General features: G+C 35.2%; 1 protein-coding gene across 23 annotated transcripts in view; it reads left to right on the top strand.

The window, feature by feature from the left end:
• CEP128 (centrosomal protein 128) overlaps window positions 1-19558 on the top strand; it is a 394114-nt gene that overhangs the window by 79073 nt on the left and 295483 nt on the right. For all 23 annotated transcript variants that reach the window (XR_012036993.1, XR_012036992.1, XR_012036994.1 and 20 more), the window contains 2 exons: window positions 15690-15776; window positions 18629-18703. Coding sequence is in view for 19 of the 23 variants with exons in the window: in XM_072839553.1 (XP_072695654.1) it covers window positions 15690-15776; window positions 18629-18703 (162 nt within the window). In the remaining 4 variants the exon portion in view is untranslated. The remainder of the gene's footprint in view (window positions 1-15689; window positions 15777-18628; window positions 18704-19558) is intronic.

Raw genomic sequence — 19558 nt, 5'->3', positions numbered from 1 at the left:
TCTTCCTCTGCCCGAGCCCCCCCCGAGCTGCTCCCGCCCCGCAGCCCCCTCCGCGGAGCCGCCCCCGAGCCCCTCCGATCTGCTCCGGGCCCCGCCGTGCGCGCTGCAGCCCTTAGGGAGCTCGGCGCACTCTCTCGGGGCGCAGGTGTCTGTTAGTGTCCCAGGGAGCCCGAGGGCATCCCCTCCCTCCTGGGGTCCTGCTCCAACTCCCTGGAGCCCCTTTCCGCCCGGGAAGGTCGGTGCAGCTCCTGCGTCTCCGGGACGGGGCTCTCCTGTCCTGGGGACACTCGCCCCGGCCTCAGCCCGGCTCCTCGCGGGGCCCCTCCCCCTTGGAGGCCTTTGTTCCTTTATTTCTTTTTCCCCGTCTTCCTACCTTGATAGAAGCGCGAACTCCTCTCACTGTAGCATTCCAGCTGGTCTCTCTTTAAATCTCAGGCCGAATTCATAGATTTTCAGGATGATTTGAAGGTTATCTAGATAATTTGGTGGGGACAGGTGACTTGGGGACCCTCCTCTCCCGCCATCTTGCCCCTCCTCTCCTTTTGTATTCTTATAAATATGTTCTTCTGAAGCCTCTCACTATGATAAGGATGGTCAATTTCTTGGTGAGTTTTTTTTTTTTTTTTTTTAACTCTAGTTTTCTTTAGTTTTAGTTTTGCTTTATTTTGTGACTGGTTTTATGGATATGAATTAATTACTCTTTGGCCAATTAATTTTTAAACTATAGTGTTCCTCTTGATACTGGTATTCTTTGAGTTACTCTTTTCTTGGCATATGAGTTTTTGCTATATTTTAATCCTTCCTTTGTAGTTTAATTTTGTATGTTTCTTATAAACATGTTATAGCTGGATTTTAAAAATCTCATTTAGTAAATTATGTCTCTAATGGTGGGTTAAACCAACTGGTTTATACTTGTTGATGCATTTGGAAATGTTTTTAACCTCTTATTTGTTTTTTAACATATCTTATTTTTGTGTTTTTTTCCCCCTCTTTTTTGTTTTGTATTGGATTGAGATGTGTTATATATTCGTTTTTATATTTCTGGCTTTAATTAGAGTATATTTGCTTTTTTTGAATGGTTATTCTTAAATTTTAAACATTACATCTGTAACTACAAATTTTTCTAAGAAATCTGTGCTCTAAGCACAGTGATTTCCTCTCAGTGTCTTATCAGAACGTTTGTCTTCTGACTCACAGCAAACTTACATCTTCTCATCCTTCAGGTTTGTTACCTTCAGAGGTACTCTTCAGGGAGAACTGCCCTTCCCTTTTCTAAAACAGCTCTTTTCTGAGGTGCTGAGGTGGCTCATTTGGTTGACCGTTGACTTTTGATTTTGGCTCAGATCATGATCTGACGGTCTTGAGATCAAATTTGGAGTTGACTTCCATGCTCAGTAGGGAGTCTGTTTGAGATTCTCTCTCTCTGCCCTTCCACCAAATAAATAAATCAATCTTTAAATAAATAAAACTGCCCCATTGTTTTCTATCATATCATATTAATTGCACTAAACATCACCTATAATTGTATTTGTTTATCTTATTGTATGTCTTCCCCACTAAAATGGGAACTCTGTTGGCAGGAACTTTGTACATCATACCTGTTTTCTGGGGCATATAGTGCAGTGTTTATCCCACAGCAGACATTCTGTGAATAGTTGAAGGAATGACCATTGTTTTCACATGTAAGTGACCATTGGGCTGCATATAACAGCAGTTATGCAGTTTTCTTGTTAAGAAAATAAACTTCTCTCTCTCAGGTGTCTGCATTGTTGTATATTATCCTACTGCTCTTATTACTGTAGACAAGTTAGTGAATATTAACAAATAATGAATTCTTTGATGTTGAATATATAGTTTAAATGATTTAACTGAAGAATTCTTGAATTCTTCAAGAATTAAGACAATCACAATTAAATTTTAACTTTCTAAAACGAATATTTTGATATGGTAGTTTACCGTTTTTCACATTATGTTGGGAATTTAGGGCAGCTAAATTTCTGATTTCTTAGTGCCTAACAGACGAAGTTACAAAAATACAAATTTAGACTAGAACTGCTCAGATATATGAATTCTGAAAGGAAGATCTCTTTAAAATATTAATTATGGATTTCTGAAACAATGTTAATTCAACTGTGTAGTTGTGAATGAACCGACACATCATGGGGTTGTTTTATTATGGGTCCGTATCAAAGGATGATTGACTTTGGTTTGAGGACATGGCAAATAATGGACAAACAAGACCTAAGAGATACAGTTTTTCCTTTATAGTTTTCAGAATGTTTGTAAGTTTTTTTAATATAGGTTTTTCCACATAATTTACACTGCACTTTTCAAATTTAGATGATAAAAAATCTTAGAATACTCAAAAATAGGGAATTACTACATATTTTTGACCACTAGTCGTCAGTATTAAACCATTGATTGTGATCCAGCAGGCATCCTTCATTAAAGTTGCTACACTGTCTTGGAAAGTGTTTATAATATTTGTATCTCAACTCTTAGGGTTCCCTGAAAGTGTAACTTGGCACCAACAGTGCAACTGAAAAAGAATATAGTTACTTAACTATTGCTGTTTGAAAATTTAAATTTGAAACAGTGTTGCTTTCTACTGTTGAAAAATAAAACATGACCCATTCAGTATTATGTATTAAGACATCTGTTATATTTAACACTAAAACTATCATTTTTGTGCCTTTTTGTTGTAGTCTGTTTCATGCTTCCTATTTAGGGTTACAGTTCCTTCCTCTCTTCCTCCCTCCCTTTGTGGAAAAAAATCTTTTTACATATAGTAAAACAGTTAGTGACTGTAATTTGATAATGAGAGTTTTTTTCACTGGAATCATGAATTTCCATGCCTTTTCCATGGTTCACGTGTCTGATCTATACAGGAATATCCCAAAGATACTTTCTCTAAATTTTTATCTCCTATAGATCCAAACTCTGTCTCCTAATTATCATTTTCTTTTCCTTAATACACTGCCTTTGTACCTGCTGTCCCCCCAACCCAGTTACATTTTCTACTGGTGTTCTAATGCGGTTTGATTTTCTTTTGTGTAATCTTGTTTCTGTTTCTTTTATCTGACAGAAAGGCAGTTTTTATACCTGTTAAGTTAATTTACATTTGTATTAAGTACCCTGGATTTTTAAATTTTTTTTTTATAAATACTGAAGCTGTGGTATTATTTATTACCCAAGAAGTGAGAAATTGCTTAGTTTTTTTTTTTTTTTAACATCTCTTTGTCCATATTATGGTCAAGTTAGAACACTATTTACACCTATAACCTTATGTCATCATTCCATGGGCCTTATTTAGCAGTGAGAAAAAGTTGTTCAGTTTCCTATTTTTCATCTGAGATTGAGATCCTGAAGCATTGTAGCCAGTATCGGACTTGGACTTGGATAGGAATCAAGTTAGAGAGTGGTGCTGTGATTTAAAAACCACAAAGCCTGGGTGGAGTTGGGGTGCTGGAGCTCCATTTCCTGTTCTTTTCCCTCCTGACCTGGGCAGTTGTATAGAAGGTGCTAAATTGTATCTTTTTGTGTGGTTTGGTCTAGTAAGTAGCTCCTGTGATTTACTTCTTCTTTTGTGATGACAAAAACAGTGTTAACTTTATTTTTTTATTTTTTCAATATTAAAACTTATATTGAAAAAATTTTATGTGGTTCCTTTATGTTCTTGCCTTCACCATTTCTCTCATCCTTCACATCCTATCATCATTAAATTCTGTAAGCTCTATTTTATTTATTTTTAAAGATTTTATTTACTCGCTTTAGAGATAGATGGGGGGGGAGAGGGAAGAGAGAGAGATAACAAGCATGGGGAGGGGTAGAGGGAGAGGGACAAGCAGACTCCATGGTGAGCGCAGAGCCTGACATGGGGCTCGATCCTATGACCCTGAGATCATGACCTGAGCCAAAATCAAGAGTCAGATGCCTAACTGACTGAGCCACCTGGGTGCTCCATCAATTCTACTTAAAAAATATTCTCTGAATTGATGACTCTTCACTCCCTCTATCACTACTTCTCCCGTCTATCCTCTTGTCCCTATTTTCTCCTGCTTGAGCTGATGCAGTAGCCCCCTTGCTCCCATTCTTACCTTCCTGCAGTCTTCCCCACAGAATCTGATAGTGCTACATCATTCTTCAGAACCTTTCAGTGATTTCTGTATCATATTCAGAATGAAATGTAACGTCCTCAGCCTACAAGACCCTTCTGCTGTGACAGTTCCTGCATGCCTAATTCTTCGTTGTTCTTCTTGTCCTCTCCAGGCCAACTACACTCACCTTCTTGCTTTTCCACAGACATCGAGGCATCCTCCTGCTTTTGGACATTTGCACTTTCCATTTCCAGATCCAGGAATTTTCAGCTCTGGAAACAGTTGCATTACTGTTTACCCTCATCTCTTTTGGAGACCTGCTTCAGCAAGGCCTTATTAACTATCCTAGATAAACCCTTTCTTCTTTCCTGAGCCCCTTCTATTGCCATATTTTTTCTTTATTAGCATTTTCACTACCTGTTGTCTGTCTGTCCCCTGACCAGAACGCAGGCTTTATGAAGGCAGGCACGTTGCTCATTGCTGTACATAGAGTATCTAGAGCTGTGGCTGGCATGGAGTAAGGGCCCAATAAGTGTTTTTTGAAGGAAAGGATGAATGATTATTGTCTGCTATGTAGTCAGAACTATACATAGTAAGATAGCCTATACCTTCATATACTTAGTATATGCCAGGTTCTGTGCTGAGGCCTAGGGATTTAATGGTACTTAAAACGTTGTCTTGACTCCAAGGGGCTCCCAGTTTAGCTGAGAAATGTTAACAATCTCTGTAATTCACTAAGGGTGTTATTTCAGTTTTGAAATAGGCTTCAGAGTAGCCCAAGGGCAATAGTTACCTCTTCTTGACCTTTGGGGAAAATTTGGGTGGGAGAAGTGGCATTTTGCTAAGACTTTGTGTTTTCAAATCATTTTAGGCATTTCTTTTATGAATGTGATTCTCCCTGTTGCTTATTGCTACCTGATAAGCACTTTACCAATCTATACCTCACTGAAATACTTTTTAAAATTCTGATTCACTATAGTTCTGATTTATAATATTGTTCTCTGTTGTACTATTTTGTATCATGTTAATTATTTTTTTCTCTCCTTTATGTTCCCTGTGGATTACTTATTTTATTGCAAGGATAAAGTCAACACTTTTCTGTAAGGTTGTGAAAGAACCATTAATGTTACCATGCAGATAAAAAGGAAATGGATGGAAAAGAATGATTGTCTATTATGGGATTTGTCTTTCAAAGCTGGTTGAACACTATTTGGCACAGCTTGAAATGTGCAGGTCCAAGACATATCGTGTTCTCCTGTCTTCTTCCTTAGTCTTTTTCTTGATTTACCTCTTTGCCTCCTGCACCCTACCCTTGCTGATTTGACCTATAAGTCTGTTTTATTAGGCTTTGATCATTTCAGTTAACACTAAAACACTTTTAATATTTTTTCTGTGGAAAATATTTTTTCCCAAAACTCCTTGTAGAACAGAAACTGGAAGAGATCATTATGTTGTCTTTCAACCTCGTACTCACTCAGTACTTGAATTTCCATTCACAGAGCAAACTTCCTGTGTAGTTCATGTATATTATAGTTTCCACAAGCCATATTCCTTTTTTTTTTTTTTTAAGATATTGTTTATTCATGAGAGACAGAGAGAGAGAGAGACAGAGAGAGAGGCAGAGACACAGGCAGAGGAAGTAGCAGGCTCCACGCAGGGAGCCTGATGTGGGACTTGATCCCGGTCTCCAAGATCATGCTCTGGGCTGAAGGCAGGCACTAAACCGCTGAGCCATTCAGGGATCCCCCGCCATATTCCCTTTTAATGGGAAATAAGGATAGTAATAGCTGGCTGGATTAAAGAATATTCCAGTTTTGATCATATATTTCAGGAGGCTGCTATTTAATATTGCTAAAATAAAAGTTTAAAGTGTAGAACTGTATCCTACATCACAGGAGAAGTAACATGCCAAGTGTTAGCATGTTGGTGAAGGTCTTTGGATTCCTTTGAAGGGTGTACTTATATGAGATGATAGGTAGATGTCAGTTGTCCTGAGATTCTTAAAATCTCATTTCTGTAAATTAACACTTATGCCATTTCTTCTTAGGCTTTTTACTTTATTAAGAAAATATTACCTTAGGATAGTAATTATTAAACGTTTGCAATATTTTTTCTATTCCCTTTTACCTCTCCATTTCAAAGACCTTTCTCCAAAATATTTCATTGTATATAACAGCTTTTATTATTCAAATGTTTTTGAATAAGGTCTGGTTTTCAGGGTATCTTCCTGGGTTGATCAGTTTGCTTGTAGCTTCCTTGTTCCTATCCTCATTGAAGTTAGTCCTTCTATGATTGTTTTATTCACTTTTTTTCCCTGATCATTTGCTTTCTAGATTATTGAAGAGTCATTTCTTATTATCTCCAAAATGGCCATTATGGCCTTTACTCCTTTCTTTGTTTCACCTATTCTTTAAGTCTATATCTAGATATTCTTATAAAGCACCTCAGAATTTGGAAATAGTTGATGTTTGCATTATTAATAAATACTTTTTTTAAAAAAGACTTTTAAAAATTTTATCTATTTGAGAGAGAGAGGGAGAGAATGAATGAGGAGGAGAGGCAGACGTAGAAACAGAACCCATCAAGCAGGGAGCCCGATGCAGGTCTTGATCCCAGTCTCCAAGATCATGACCTAATGCAAGGCAGATGTTTAACAGACTGAGCCACCCAGGGGCTCCTGAATAAATACTTTTATTGCTGCTCTGAGTTGCATTTAAGTCTGACACATTTCATGTTCATACCATATATGACTAGTTCTTAAAGTATTGTTTAATCATACTAATTTTGCTGTGTGTACTTATTTGTTCTTGCCAATATTGTCACTGTAAACTATAATAAATAAGGCTAGCATGAATCTGTGTGAGTCCCTTTGTGTAGCACCATATGCAAATAGACATTTAATGCTGCTAATGCTATGATGATGGTGAAAAATATCTGTGTTCTTATTGACTGAACAGCTGCCTGACAATAGCCTGAGATTTTCTGAGTGCAGGACTTGTTTAATTTCTACTTTGTGCTTTTCTTGAAGAGTGTAATGTTTCTATCTACATTTTCAGTGAATTTATCCTAGATCATCTGTTTATAAAGCCTTTTCCTATCATTATCATTTAATATTTACTGGGCAGCTACCTAGTGCATAGTAATATTCTGTAAACAAAGACCCTGCTACAGATAGATTTATTCATTGTTTTATTTTGATTAGAAAATAGTAAAACAAAAACAAAAACCAAAGGCATAAAATAACATCCTTTAACTGTAAACAATGAAAGGTGTTGTATATTTACAGGGAATTCTGCTCAAGTACATATAAAACTTGAGAAATTTAATTTAATTTAAATTTTTTTTTAAACTTGAGAAATTTTAAATTAAATTTTTGTAATTTTCTGTGATCTTCTGTTTGTCAACAATTCTAACTCAGTGGTCCTGTATTTAGAAAGTCAAATGAAGTATCATATTGCTCTGGGGTTTCTAATAAAACTATGAGTCTCCTTTTTCAAAAAGGAAACTACTCAGATAAAAACAGACCCTCCACTAAGAGCCTTTGCTTTTTGATTTTGAAGGAAATCCTGGAAAGTGCACTTGTTGGGCTCACATTTAACTTTACTTGCAAGATTTTTCTTCAGTAAAAGATTGCATAAAAATAAAATCCGTTCCAGTAAAAGCAATGGCATTTTAGGGAATAATACTCATTACCCTTGTTGCTTTTGAATTAAAGAAGGCAAAAGACTTGTATGTCTTTTTAGCAGACCAACTTTGTAGGCAGTAATTAAGGTTTTGTTTTGCAGATTGGCAAATTTAATAACATTTAGAGAATGAAATCCTGACAGTAGTCAATTGGGGTTTTGCTTTTGAGTTTTTTTTTTATAGTCCTGGTAGTGTATCTTGCTGATTCATCCAGGGTCTCTGGCCTAGTCAGTCTTCCATGTGGCCTTTGGCTAAGGTTTAGGGTAAAGACTATGACTATAGAACTGAGCAAAGGGAATTGGCTCTTACGGTGATTGAACCTATGACCTTTGTTGGCTTCATTGGCACAGAGTGCCCCAGCCAGTTATAGACTCCATAAATACGGACATAGTAGAAACAGAAAGTTTCCTTATTCATTGTGGAAAATAGGTCAGTAAGAAGTAACCATCTATCCTACCACAATAATTTCCATAAAAGCTCTTCAGATTCTTGAAAAAATAAACACCTTATCATAAGAAGATAAAAAATAAAAAAAATTGACATCTGGGCCATTCTCAAAGAGAAGCTTTGAGTTTTAGGTTTCAAAACCTCAGGTATCTTTAAAGAACATCATTAATGATTACAATTACCATCAGAAGTAATACTAATATATTTAACTACTGATAAATCTTACTTAACTCTATGATACTTGATACTACTCTGCCTTTTGAAAAACAAGAATGATTGTATCTTGTGACTCCATGCACTATGTGCTTACCATATCCATATGGAAAATACACATAATTCAGCTGGTAGCAGATTTTTAGAATTTCTTCCATATTTTGATATCCCCCAAATCTATATGGTGTTATAACAGTAATGATCACAATTGGATTCTCTTTGGACTTTATCATGCAATTCTACTTTAACTTATTAAACTTTTTTTTTTTAAAGTGGTAGTTCATATTGAATTTTTGTTCCTTCGGTATGGCTGAAAAATAAATTTCTTTAAACAATTTAAGTAAAATCTAGCTATTTTGAGTTCGATATTGGTTCAGGGATTTAGAATATGAATGCATTGTTTTCTGCCTTGAAAAGAAACTTCATTTTTTTTTGTTTTGTTTTGTTTGGTTTTTGTTGGCACAGATAATCCCCAACTGGATGAACTTAAAGGCTAAAATTTTCCATGACTTTAGCTAGTTCTCATGTGGGAGGAATCTCTAACTTGATTTAGGAAAAAAACAAAATTTAGAAATTCATAGAGCTTGACAGAAATAAAACCTATGTTAATTTGAATCAGTAGTATTAGTTCTGAGCAATACAATCCTGCTGTATTTTGCATATATATTCCTTTTCAAAATATGTATTCTATTGATATTTGATGGTTTTAGAGCTGTGATTTAGGTTTTCAAAAGAGAATTTTGGAAATAGACACCAGATTTCCATCTTAAAAAAAAAAAAAACTCTTAAGTTTCTTATTACAGTATTTTATACATATTAAGTACTTAATAATTTTTTTCTTTATTTGAAATATAACAAATGTCCTTAAAGCTATTTAAAATGTTTACTATACATAAATATAAACTTTTAACTTCATATTTCATATGTCTAATTTGGATCAGAATAGCATTATATTGTGAAGCTTAAAATATTCACTGGCTTTTATTTTGTACCTACATGAAGAATGTAAATATAAAAATATAGTGAGATGAGCTATGAAGCAGTGATAAGACATAGAGGAACTTTAAAGGCATATTATTAAGTGAAAGAATAATCTGAAAAGACAACATGCTGTATGATTCCAACTGTGTGACTTTCTGAGGAAGAAAATCCACGGAGACAGTAAAGAGGCCCATGGTTGCCAGGATTTGGCAGATAAGGGATGAGTAGGTAGTGCACAGAGGAATTTTAGGGTAGCAACTATACACTGATATTGTAATGATGGATACGTGTCATTATGTATTTATTCAAACCCATAGAGTGTACAGCACCAAAAATGAACCCTAATATAAATTGTGGGTGATTACAATGTGTCACAGTAGGTCCATCGGTTGTAACAAATGTACTACTTTGTTGAAGGATGTTGATAATGGGGAAGTTATGCATGTATGAGGGCACTTGTGCATATGGGAACTCCATTTCCCTCTCAATTTTGCTGTGAACCTAAACTGCTAAAAAACAAAGTTTTAAAAAATATATAGTAAAAGCAGTAGTTTTTTTTTTTTTTTTTTTTTTTGCAGTAGTTTTTTAATTTTCAGTGACATGACTTCATTCTTTGTTACTGGAAAAAATCTGACTTGGAAGTTTGTACCTTTTAAAGGGCAATGTTACTGACCTATTGTTCCATGTGAGCACAGAGTTGTTTTTCTATAGTCTTGTTAGTTTACTAGTGAGTCATCTACATGTTCTTGCTCTTGTGGCCAAAGGCATGCACTTGGAGCACTGCTAAATGATTAGAATGAGACAGGATAGTTTATGTTCATCTTTTCTTTTCTTTCTTTCTTTTTTTTCCTTTTTTCTTTTTATTTCAGTGGCCTGTGTGAGAGTTAACATAGGACCTACCTGTATTTCATTCCAGCTCCATCATTCTTACCCAAGCTATCTGGTCCTTTTACAGTAGACAAAGGGCCTTTAATTCCCTATTTGTTCTTTATTTTTGTGTGTGTTATTTTTTAGAGCCTCTTGATAAACATGGCTATTGTCAAAATTGTGGGAGTGTTTATGGTCAGATGAGATGTCTACAAACATCTTCCTTTTCTCCTTTACTTTCTAAAAGAAGAGGCTGCTTTTTTTTTTTTTTAATATATATAACCATGAGAATTCAGAATCCTCTACCTCTAAAGAACTACAGTAGTATAATACTCAATATGTTAGTCCTTTTTAATGGAAATAGGCACACTTAAGGAAAAGAAGAAAAATTGTTGTTATTAAAGATTTAAATGTGCTCCAGGGACGCTCTATTAAGGCTCAGTGCTGTTGCTGTAATCTTAAACATGTAAAAGACAATGTGAATCCTGGAGCAGAGCACATGATAGCTTTATAGCTAAACTGCTTTTAAGAAAAAAAAAACAAGCTTTAAGAGGCAAAATAACATAGTAATAGAAATTCATTGGCATGTGATTTTTTTTTCCTCTTTTTATAACTGCTTTTACTGGGTCAGTTTTAATATGCTTCTCAGTTGCTTGATCTAAGTCAAATGGAAAAGAAATCTAGTACAGCCTTATATACTTAAAAAGATAATAAATAGTTAAAGTTTATTATTAAGCTTTAAAGAAATAGCTGTAATTTTGATTCAGTTAGCTTTTAAAGTCTTTCTCCTTGAATGTTATTTGTGTTTTCAGAAGTTTAAAGTGCCTAATATGTATTTACTAGGTCTTAAGAGTTAGATTTTCTTTGTCTTTCATTTTAAACTAGGTAATGTAGAAAATAGGTTCGTATTCTGGGCTAGAATACTGTATATGTGTTTACTTGTTTACCGGCTGATGGTCTATAGGAAGCAGCAATAATGTTCCAACCTAATGATATTTCTAGATGATATAGTGGAAATATAGTAATTTGTTTGGTTTACTCCTTAAGACATCATTCTTGCTCCTCTACTGAAAAGAATAGAATTTAAGTTGTCATTGACTGAATTTTTCTGAGACTTATATATCCTTAGAATAAAAGGAGAAATAAAAAAGGGAGGTATTAAATAACATTTTGGGCATCAAGTAGAACTATAATAGAAAAGTATATTATTTGGAAAAGAGATATAAATAAATGGTCAGATGTTGAAGATAGAAGGTGAGGAGGAAATGAAATTTTATTGCAGATTCCTAGGTAGCCAAAATAGAGGTTCTTTTATTCAACTAGTTCATATATGGAAATTTAGATTAAAAAAAAAGGTTGACTTTCAGAAGAATTATGTTTTTTATAAGGTATAATTCCATATTATAAAACACAATTTTTTTAATAAGTGGGAAATATCAGAAAGGGAGACAGAACACGAAAGACTCCTAACTGGGAAACGAACTAGGGGTGGTGGAAGGGGAGGTGGGCGGGAGTGGGGGTGACTGGGTGGCGGGCACTGAGGTGGGCACTTGACGGGATGAACACTGGGTGTTATTCTGTATGTTGACAAATTGAACACCAATAAAAAAATAAATTTATTAAAAAAAATTAAAAACAATTTTTTAAACTCAAAGTTCAGGTTATTGATTTCTGTTTCCTCAACATTAAGTAAAATTATTAATATGTATACTAATTGTAAGAAATGAAGATTAAATAACTATTAGCATGAGCATGAAAATAATTATTTCTCACATTGCACTTTCGGGTGAATGAATTCTGGTAACTGATAAGTCTTTACAGGGTTGGGTATGTAGGGGTGTTGGGTGTGGTTACAAGTATAAATATTCAAAATTGAGATTTGGAATAGAGGCAAACTGATCTGCATAACCTAGAGAGGGAGATTTAGAAGCCTGTAGGAAGGTCCAAAAGGTGCAAAGAAAATGAACAATGAGAATGAACAAGATGTAAGGGAACAAGGAGGTAGCCTAAGAATTAAGAGAACAGCCAGTGTTTGGTGGAGCTTTGATAAGTATACTCCATTGATCTATAATAGTTTTAAGTAAATTCCATATCACTTATTAGTGTTTTGGCAGTAAGTAAGTTATCTCAGGGTCAGTGCAAAGAGTTTTGGCATTCTGTGTCTGGTGAACACTGACCTGTGAGTTAATTTACTAGGAATCTGAGTGGCATTAGAATATTAAGTTTGATGGAGGCAAATTTTGTATGCTAAAAAAAGAACCAATAGTGTTATCTTTGCTCTGGCTTTGAGCTAATCAGTGGGTGAAACTTTAAGGATATTTGTATATTCTCAAAGTAGCTACCAAAATATGTGTAAATTACTTTAGTGGTTTTTAACATAGAACCACACAGTTTTTGATACTTTCCCTCTGGGTAGTGGAGCTTAATTATCCTTTTGAGTTGGAGTGGTTTCTGCTCAGGAGTTTGAAACCAGAATCAGAGGCTATTCATAGTTTGATGAAACTTATCAACTGCCTGAGGAATCTTCCTTGTAACAACCTCCTACCCTGACCATGGAAAAGCCCAGGCTGGTTTTTAGCTCAATAAAAAAATATCAAAAAGATAACCAATTAATTAACTCATTTAAAATAAAATGGGGCTAGGTTGAAATGATGATGTTGAGGAGGGAAATAGTTCAAAACTTTAAGGAATGATTAAAAAATGTAACAACTATGTCTTTGTTATCTCTTCCTTTTCTTACACACACACACACACACACACACACAAACACACACTCCTGGTCTGGAGAAGGAGTCATTGAAAGAATAAAGATGTTAGCAGTCAGTGTCAGGCTTCTAGGATAATTATAATTTTGCAAGCAAAATTTATAAACATATCCCACCTTGAATAGATTATGCGTATAGAATTAAATATTATTACAAATTCCATTTACCCTACAATAAAGGACAAAAGGACGAATATCAAACATTAAAATCATTTGATAACTACCTGAAAAACATTATGACTCTCAACTTCTTATACCCCTCTTTCCTTCTTAATAAAATTGGCTTAATAATAACTTGTGGGTTTATACATGTGATTTGAAATGTTGGGGTTCAGAACTGGCAGCCAATAAAGAATTCTTGAGATGTCTTCAGTGCAAAAAAGTGGTTTTATTAAAGCATGGGGGCAGGATCCGTGGGCAGAAAGAGCTGAACGGGGTCATGAGGAGTGGCCCATTATAACTTTCACCTTGAGAGGTAGTTACTGGTGGCACAAGCCTCCAAGGTGTTTGTTTGTTTTTTCTCCAAGGTGTTTTGGAGGCAAGGTTTCCAGGACCTCTGGGCCTGGAGGTAGGGGAAAGAGTGAGTAGCTGTTGTTAGGAAAAGGTCATTTATTAGGGTTTAGTAAAAACTAGTCATGAGACCCTTCAGGTGTATATTGGGGGTCATATGCTTGGAGGATGATTGTTAACATCTATCTGGGGGGCTAGAGATAAAGGAAATTTTCAAAGGAATTTTTATATGTTAAAATAGATTTACAGGATCCTGGAGCTGAGGATAATGTTAAGCTAGGATTGCATTTTGCCTTTAGCAAAGCATTAACATTGAGGCAGCAGAGTTCCTAAAGGAATGTCACTCTGCCTGTTGCAAGGACTTGTCAGTGGGCTCTAAGTAGTAAGGAAATCTAATTTTTTTCTTTTGCCTTTGTTTCCCACATCATGAGGATTAAATGTTTATGTTCACTATATATAATGTATTTAATATGTAAGAAGAACACCTGGATGTAGTGAATGCTAATAAGTGTTGTAATATTATTACCATACTGAAACCAGAATTCTTTTTCATTTTGATAATGCTTCTCTGACTTTTTACTCAGTTGCTTTTTATTAGAGACAGAGCCATGGCAGAGGGAGCTGTAATTTCCTGGACAGTGGGCCATGGTTATTTTATATATATGTATATTAGTAGCCCCAGCAACAGTGCCTGACACATAGTAAGTACACTTAGGATTTATTTATTGGATATGTAAGTTAAGGAAGGTTGAATGTGATTGATTATATTTGCACCAAAACAGTTTTTTCTTTTTTTGAAAGATTTATTTAGAGAACATGTAGGGGGAGGGAACGAGGGGTGGGAAGAGAGAGAATCTCTAGCAGACTCTTCCCTGAACCCTGAGCCCAAGGCACAACTGGATCTCACTACCTTGAGGTTATGACTTGAGCCAAAATCAAGATTTACAGGCTTAACTGACTGAGCCATCCAGGCACCCTTGCATCAAAACAGTTTTTTTTTTTTTTTTTTTCAAAACAGTTTTTTATTTTTTTTATTTTTTTTATTTTTTTATTTATTTATTTTTTTTTATTTATGTATGATAGTCACAGAGAGAGAGAGAGAGGCAGAGACAGGCAGAGAGAGAAGCAGGCTCCATGCACCGGGAGCCTGATGTGGGATTCGATCCCGGGTCTCCAGGATCGCACCCTGGGCCAAAGGCAGGCGCCAAACCGCTGCGCCACCCAGGGATCCCCTCAAAACAGTTTTTAAAATGTTTTGCTGTTTGTCTAAAACTCATTGAGTGCCATAGATTTTGTTGGAAAACGTCTGGCATTTGAAAAAAAAAAAAAAAAAAGGAAAACCTCTGGCATTTGGCTTTTCTCAATTTGGGTGGCTTCTGCACATATAGCTTGCTAAGTCTAAATGCTAGAATGATAAAAAAATTTTCTTAAACAAATAGAATGCTTTTTAAATATCATGAAATATTACTCCAAATATATATATTTTTTCCTTAAGTTTAATTTTACCATAGAGCAAATCAAAACATACTTTTCTGGCTACCTTTTGAAATTTGAATTTTCTTGAAATTCTTTTTCCATTTTGTTAGAGACAAATGTATAAAAGAATGCTTTTCTCTTTGTGAAGACTGCTTTGAAGAGCCAGTTATATGTAGTGATAAAATATCATACATGTAATAATGTTGCCATAAGCATGTTTCTACCTTAAGATATTTTTTTTCAGAATTTGAAAAACTAGTGAGCCTAGTTTGATTATTATGTCTAAATAGCTGAACAGATAATATGATTTTTATACTATTATTTCACCTGGCAGTATGTTTTGTTTCCAAGAGTGCTTTAGTGGTCTACACTCCCTAAATGTGTAACAAAATACTCAAAGGTGGGGAAAAAGTGAAATTAAGTGAAAATGGTTAAGAACATCAAGAAGTTGTTTATATTTGGTATATAAAAATATGTATTACCATCGAGGTGTTCTTAGGACTTCAGTGAATGAGAGGGTTATAATTCCTTTGTATATGTTGTACAACTCATAATCATCTTCCCCCCCTTTCCTTAATAAATCCTAATAGTGACTTTCAGTTCTATGTGTATTTTACAATGCTACAATTTTCTGGTATCTTTCATTCTAGGCATTGAAGAAACAAGAAGCTAAAGTAGATGAAGATGAGGGAGTCATGAAAAATAAGCTAAGACAGACTGAAACTGAGAAGAGTCAAGTAAGATTTTGAAAGTTCTCTTTCATCAAAGAGTAATGCTCTTTGCAGTGGGGCCAGTGATAATTGTTGAGTGCCTGGGAAATTGTCCCTGAGATCATTTGTTGAAACACATCTGTTTTGATGTGTAGTCCCTTGGTTTGATGGCTCTGCCATCCTCTGTTGCTTGCTTTGGGAAACAGGTATAGGTCATTTGCTACCTTGTCATGTGGCCACTCCCTTCCTACAGGCAAATTGAATTGTATCAGTCCTTTGTGGGGAACATGTAATGACCTTGACTTTACTGCAGGGCTGTTTGGGAAAGATTTGTTCTTTAAAGGGTGGAGATTTTGAATATATTTATTTTCATCATTGAAAACAGTGTAGGTGCATTAAATAATAAGGATTTTTGACATATATTCATGTTTATGGACCTATAGAGTCTAGCATGTTAGAATTGGAGAGGCATTTAGAGACAAAGGTCCTCAATTTGCAAATGTATAGATTTAAGGACAAGCCCAAGGTAATGAATGATAAAATGAAAATTTGCAAATGATGTAATGTTCTTTGCACTATCTCTCTTTTCAAATCTACCATTACCTCCTTGATTTTTATTTCACCAACCTATGTCAAGTTAAATGATGCATTTATGATACCTTTATGGTAAGCAAGTTGTGTCAGGCCATCATGCTTGCCCTTAGGGAGTTGAGGCTGCTGATGTTATTATCCAGGGAACCTAACCAGTATGGGTCTTTGCGGATTTTGAAAACATTTTAACGGAAATGTGATTCCTTCCCTCTTTATTTCTCCAAAGAAACTGGAGGACAAGTCAGATAATATTTTGTGTGGATTCTGTGATTTTATATATACTTTACCTTTTTTTAGAATATGATGTTTTATTTGCCATATGTGTAAGTTTTTAAAAAAACTTATATAACCAAATTTAAAAAGTATTTTGAAATAGTTACAATTTCAATAGGGTGTTACAAGACAAAATGTTGAGAGAGGTCACATGTGCCCTTCACACAGTTTCCCTCAGTGGTAACATTTTGCATAATTGTCATTCCATATGCAAACTGAGAAATTGACTTTGGTACAATCACATAAGTTATCGTGAAATCGCAGATTTGACCAACTTGTGTGTACTTATTCATGTTCTGTGAAGTTGAATCATGTATAGATTCATGTTACTGTCACCACAGTGAAGATACAGAACTATAGTGTTTGTTCCTTTATGATAGTCGTAACTACCACATGGACAATATTTAAAGGACTAATATAATGTATAGAGAGTTGTTTGGTCAAGTGAAATAATAACTCCGGATAACTATCACAAATCTAAGCACTTAATAACATCTTATAAATTTGTGGTTTCATAAAACAGCCTTACTGTGACAAAATGCAAACATGTCTAGCATATGTAATCGCAGGCATTTTAACAAACACTTGTTCCATATGTAGAGGTGAAAAAGTAATCTTCCCTTTATTCATCTAGGTTCTTTGGTTGACCTAATAATTAAACTGACATAAAATAGATTAACGGGAGAAAAAAAATCTGATTTTGTATTTATAGGAGCTGCATAAAAATATGAGCTCAAAGGGAGCCAAGCTGTTGAGGCTTATTATATACCATCTTCAGCTAAGGAAATGGGATAGAGGTCTTGAGCCTCAAAGGGGAGAAAGACAATTCACAGGAAGATGAGAAGAGCAAATATTTGGTAAACAAATGTTTGCCTTGTATTGTGGAGAAGTCTTCTAGATATAAAAAGTTAGCTGTGGTCATAGCTCTCTTCCTGGTACACAGACTCCCTCTCCACGATCTTTTTTTTTTTTTTTTCCACGCTCTTTAATACAGTTAACAGAGAGGTAAAAAGCTTTTCCTGAGTCTGTTGGGTCTTGATTTCCTTCAGCTCAAGAAATACTTATGCCAAAAAGGCATATTTTGGGCGGGGGTGGGGAAGCAGCATATTCCTCTTCCCCTTCAGATCCTATTATATTTTTCGACTTGTAAGCTAGGCACATTCAAACTTTTTAGGTATTTGGTCATCTAATTAGCTCATTTTCTGTGAATATATATCTTATGGCTATATTATTAAGGAAATTTTAAATGTCTTATTCTGAAATTAGATGTTCTTAAATTTTAGGGATGTTATGAATATCGGAAATATTAGGAATGGTAGAATATTAAGAATACACAGAATCACCAATTAGATGAAATATACTTTAGTCATTGGGTCCTTCACGTTTTTATTCTAATTCAATTTTGTTTTAAAGATTTTATTTGTTTATTCATGAGAGAGAGAAAGAGAGAGAGAGAGGCAGAGAGAGAAGCAGGCTCCATGCAGGAAGCCTGATGCGGGACTGGATCCCTGGACTCTGGGATCACTGCCTGGGCAGAAGGCAGGCGCTCAAGCCCTGAGCCACCCGGGCGTCCCTCTAATTCAGTTTTGTATGACGTTAAATGTACTGAAGAAAAAAAATGCTTTGGAGGTTAGATTACAGTGATTTAGAACTGGAAGGAATCTTGGGGATTGTCTAATATAAAGTCCTTATTTTACAGATGATAGAAAGGAGACTAAGGAAGAGTGTCATAGTTGTGATCGAACTGACTAAGAACTTGGACCCCCTGAGGTCTGGTTTGGTTCACTTTTTGTTATGCAATTAACATTATTTTCATGGAAACCCCCTCCCCCCCCAAAACCCATTATTTTCATGGAAACATTGGTATGTTTTGATAGCAAGGTATTTTTTTTCATATTAGCTGTAGATATCTTCTGAAAAGTTCTCCAATTTTCTCCTCTTAAATTATGCCCATTATAATTTACTTATTTTCTGCCCCACTGGACATTTTTCTTTATCCTTTGTTGAAACTTTAGCTTGAACAGGAATTAGAGGTATCCCGAAGGTTATTGAATCAGTCAGAAGGCAGCAGAGAAACACTTCTGCATCAGGTAAGTCTATGCAAGCTATATCTTCTTTTAAATTAAATCTGGATTGAGTCTCCTTTTATATTGAATGTCTTTGTGAGAGGAAGAAAAAAATCCACCAAGGTCTAGAAATTCTTTTCCCCCTAAGGAATGTATGTTAAAACACATAAGCAAAAGATGAAATCCTTTCAGGAAGAGTCAGAGAAAGCTGGTACAAAACACTGGACCAAGTTCCTGCTGTGATAGTGTATTTTGCTGATTGCTGCTTCAATTTGGGATTTATCTCTCTTAGTATAACCAGTGTAAAAATGAGACTGGATGTGTAAGATTAAACTTTCCCAGGGGCTTAATTATATTCAAAGAGGCATTGGAGAGTAAAGGAAGAAGTAAAATACATGAAACAGTGAAGGAAAATGTAAAATACATGAAACAGGAAGAAATAAAATACATGAAATACAGAATTTGAGTTACTTTGCATTGTCTTATATTTACCCTTTCAAGATGCTGCCTGCCCCTTTTAACCAAAGATAAAGCTTAATTTTAAAGCATAACATTTGCAACTCATAGCTTGTAATGAGAGTTTGCTTCTGCTATTTAAAGTTCAGTAACTTGAAATAGTAATCTTATATACATTGGATAAGGGCATATAGGTTTCTAACTGCCTCTCTGCCTGTGTTTAATATAAACTGTACTTGTACCTTTGTCTGTTTTGAATTGTGGCTTATGGCTTACCTAACTCACAATGTTGTGTGCTATGTAGGCAAAGATGTCAAGCATCGTAGATGCTCAGAAGGAATATTATATTTTGACCATTAGTGCTGAAAATACACTATAACAGCTATTTTACAAAACCTTGAAAAATGGTCACTGCTTTGTTCT

The sequence above is a fragment of the Canis lupus genome, chromosome 9 (genome assembly GCF_048164855.1).
Source record: "Canis lupus baileyi chromosome 9, mCanLup2.hap1, whole genome shotgun sequence".
In the NCBI taxonomy this organism is placed as follows: domain Eukaryota; kingdom Metazoa; phylum Chordata; class Mammalia; order Carnivora; family Canidae; genus Canis; species Canis lupus.
The sequence above is the reverse complement of the archived record's forward strand: the minus strand, read 5'-3'. Positions and strand labels throughout refer to the sequence as shown.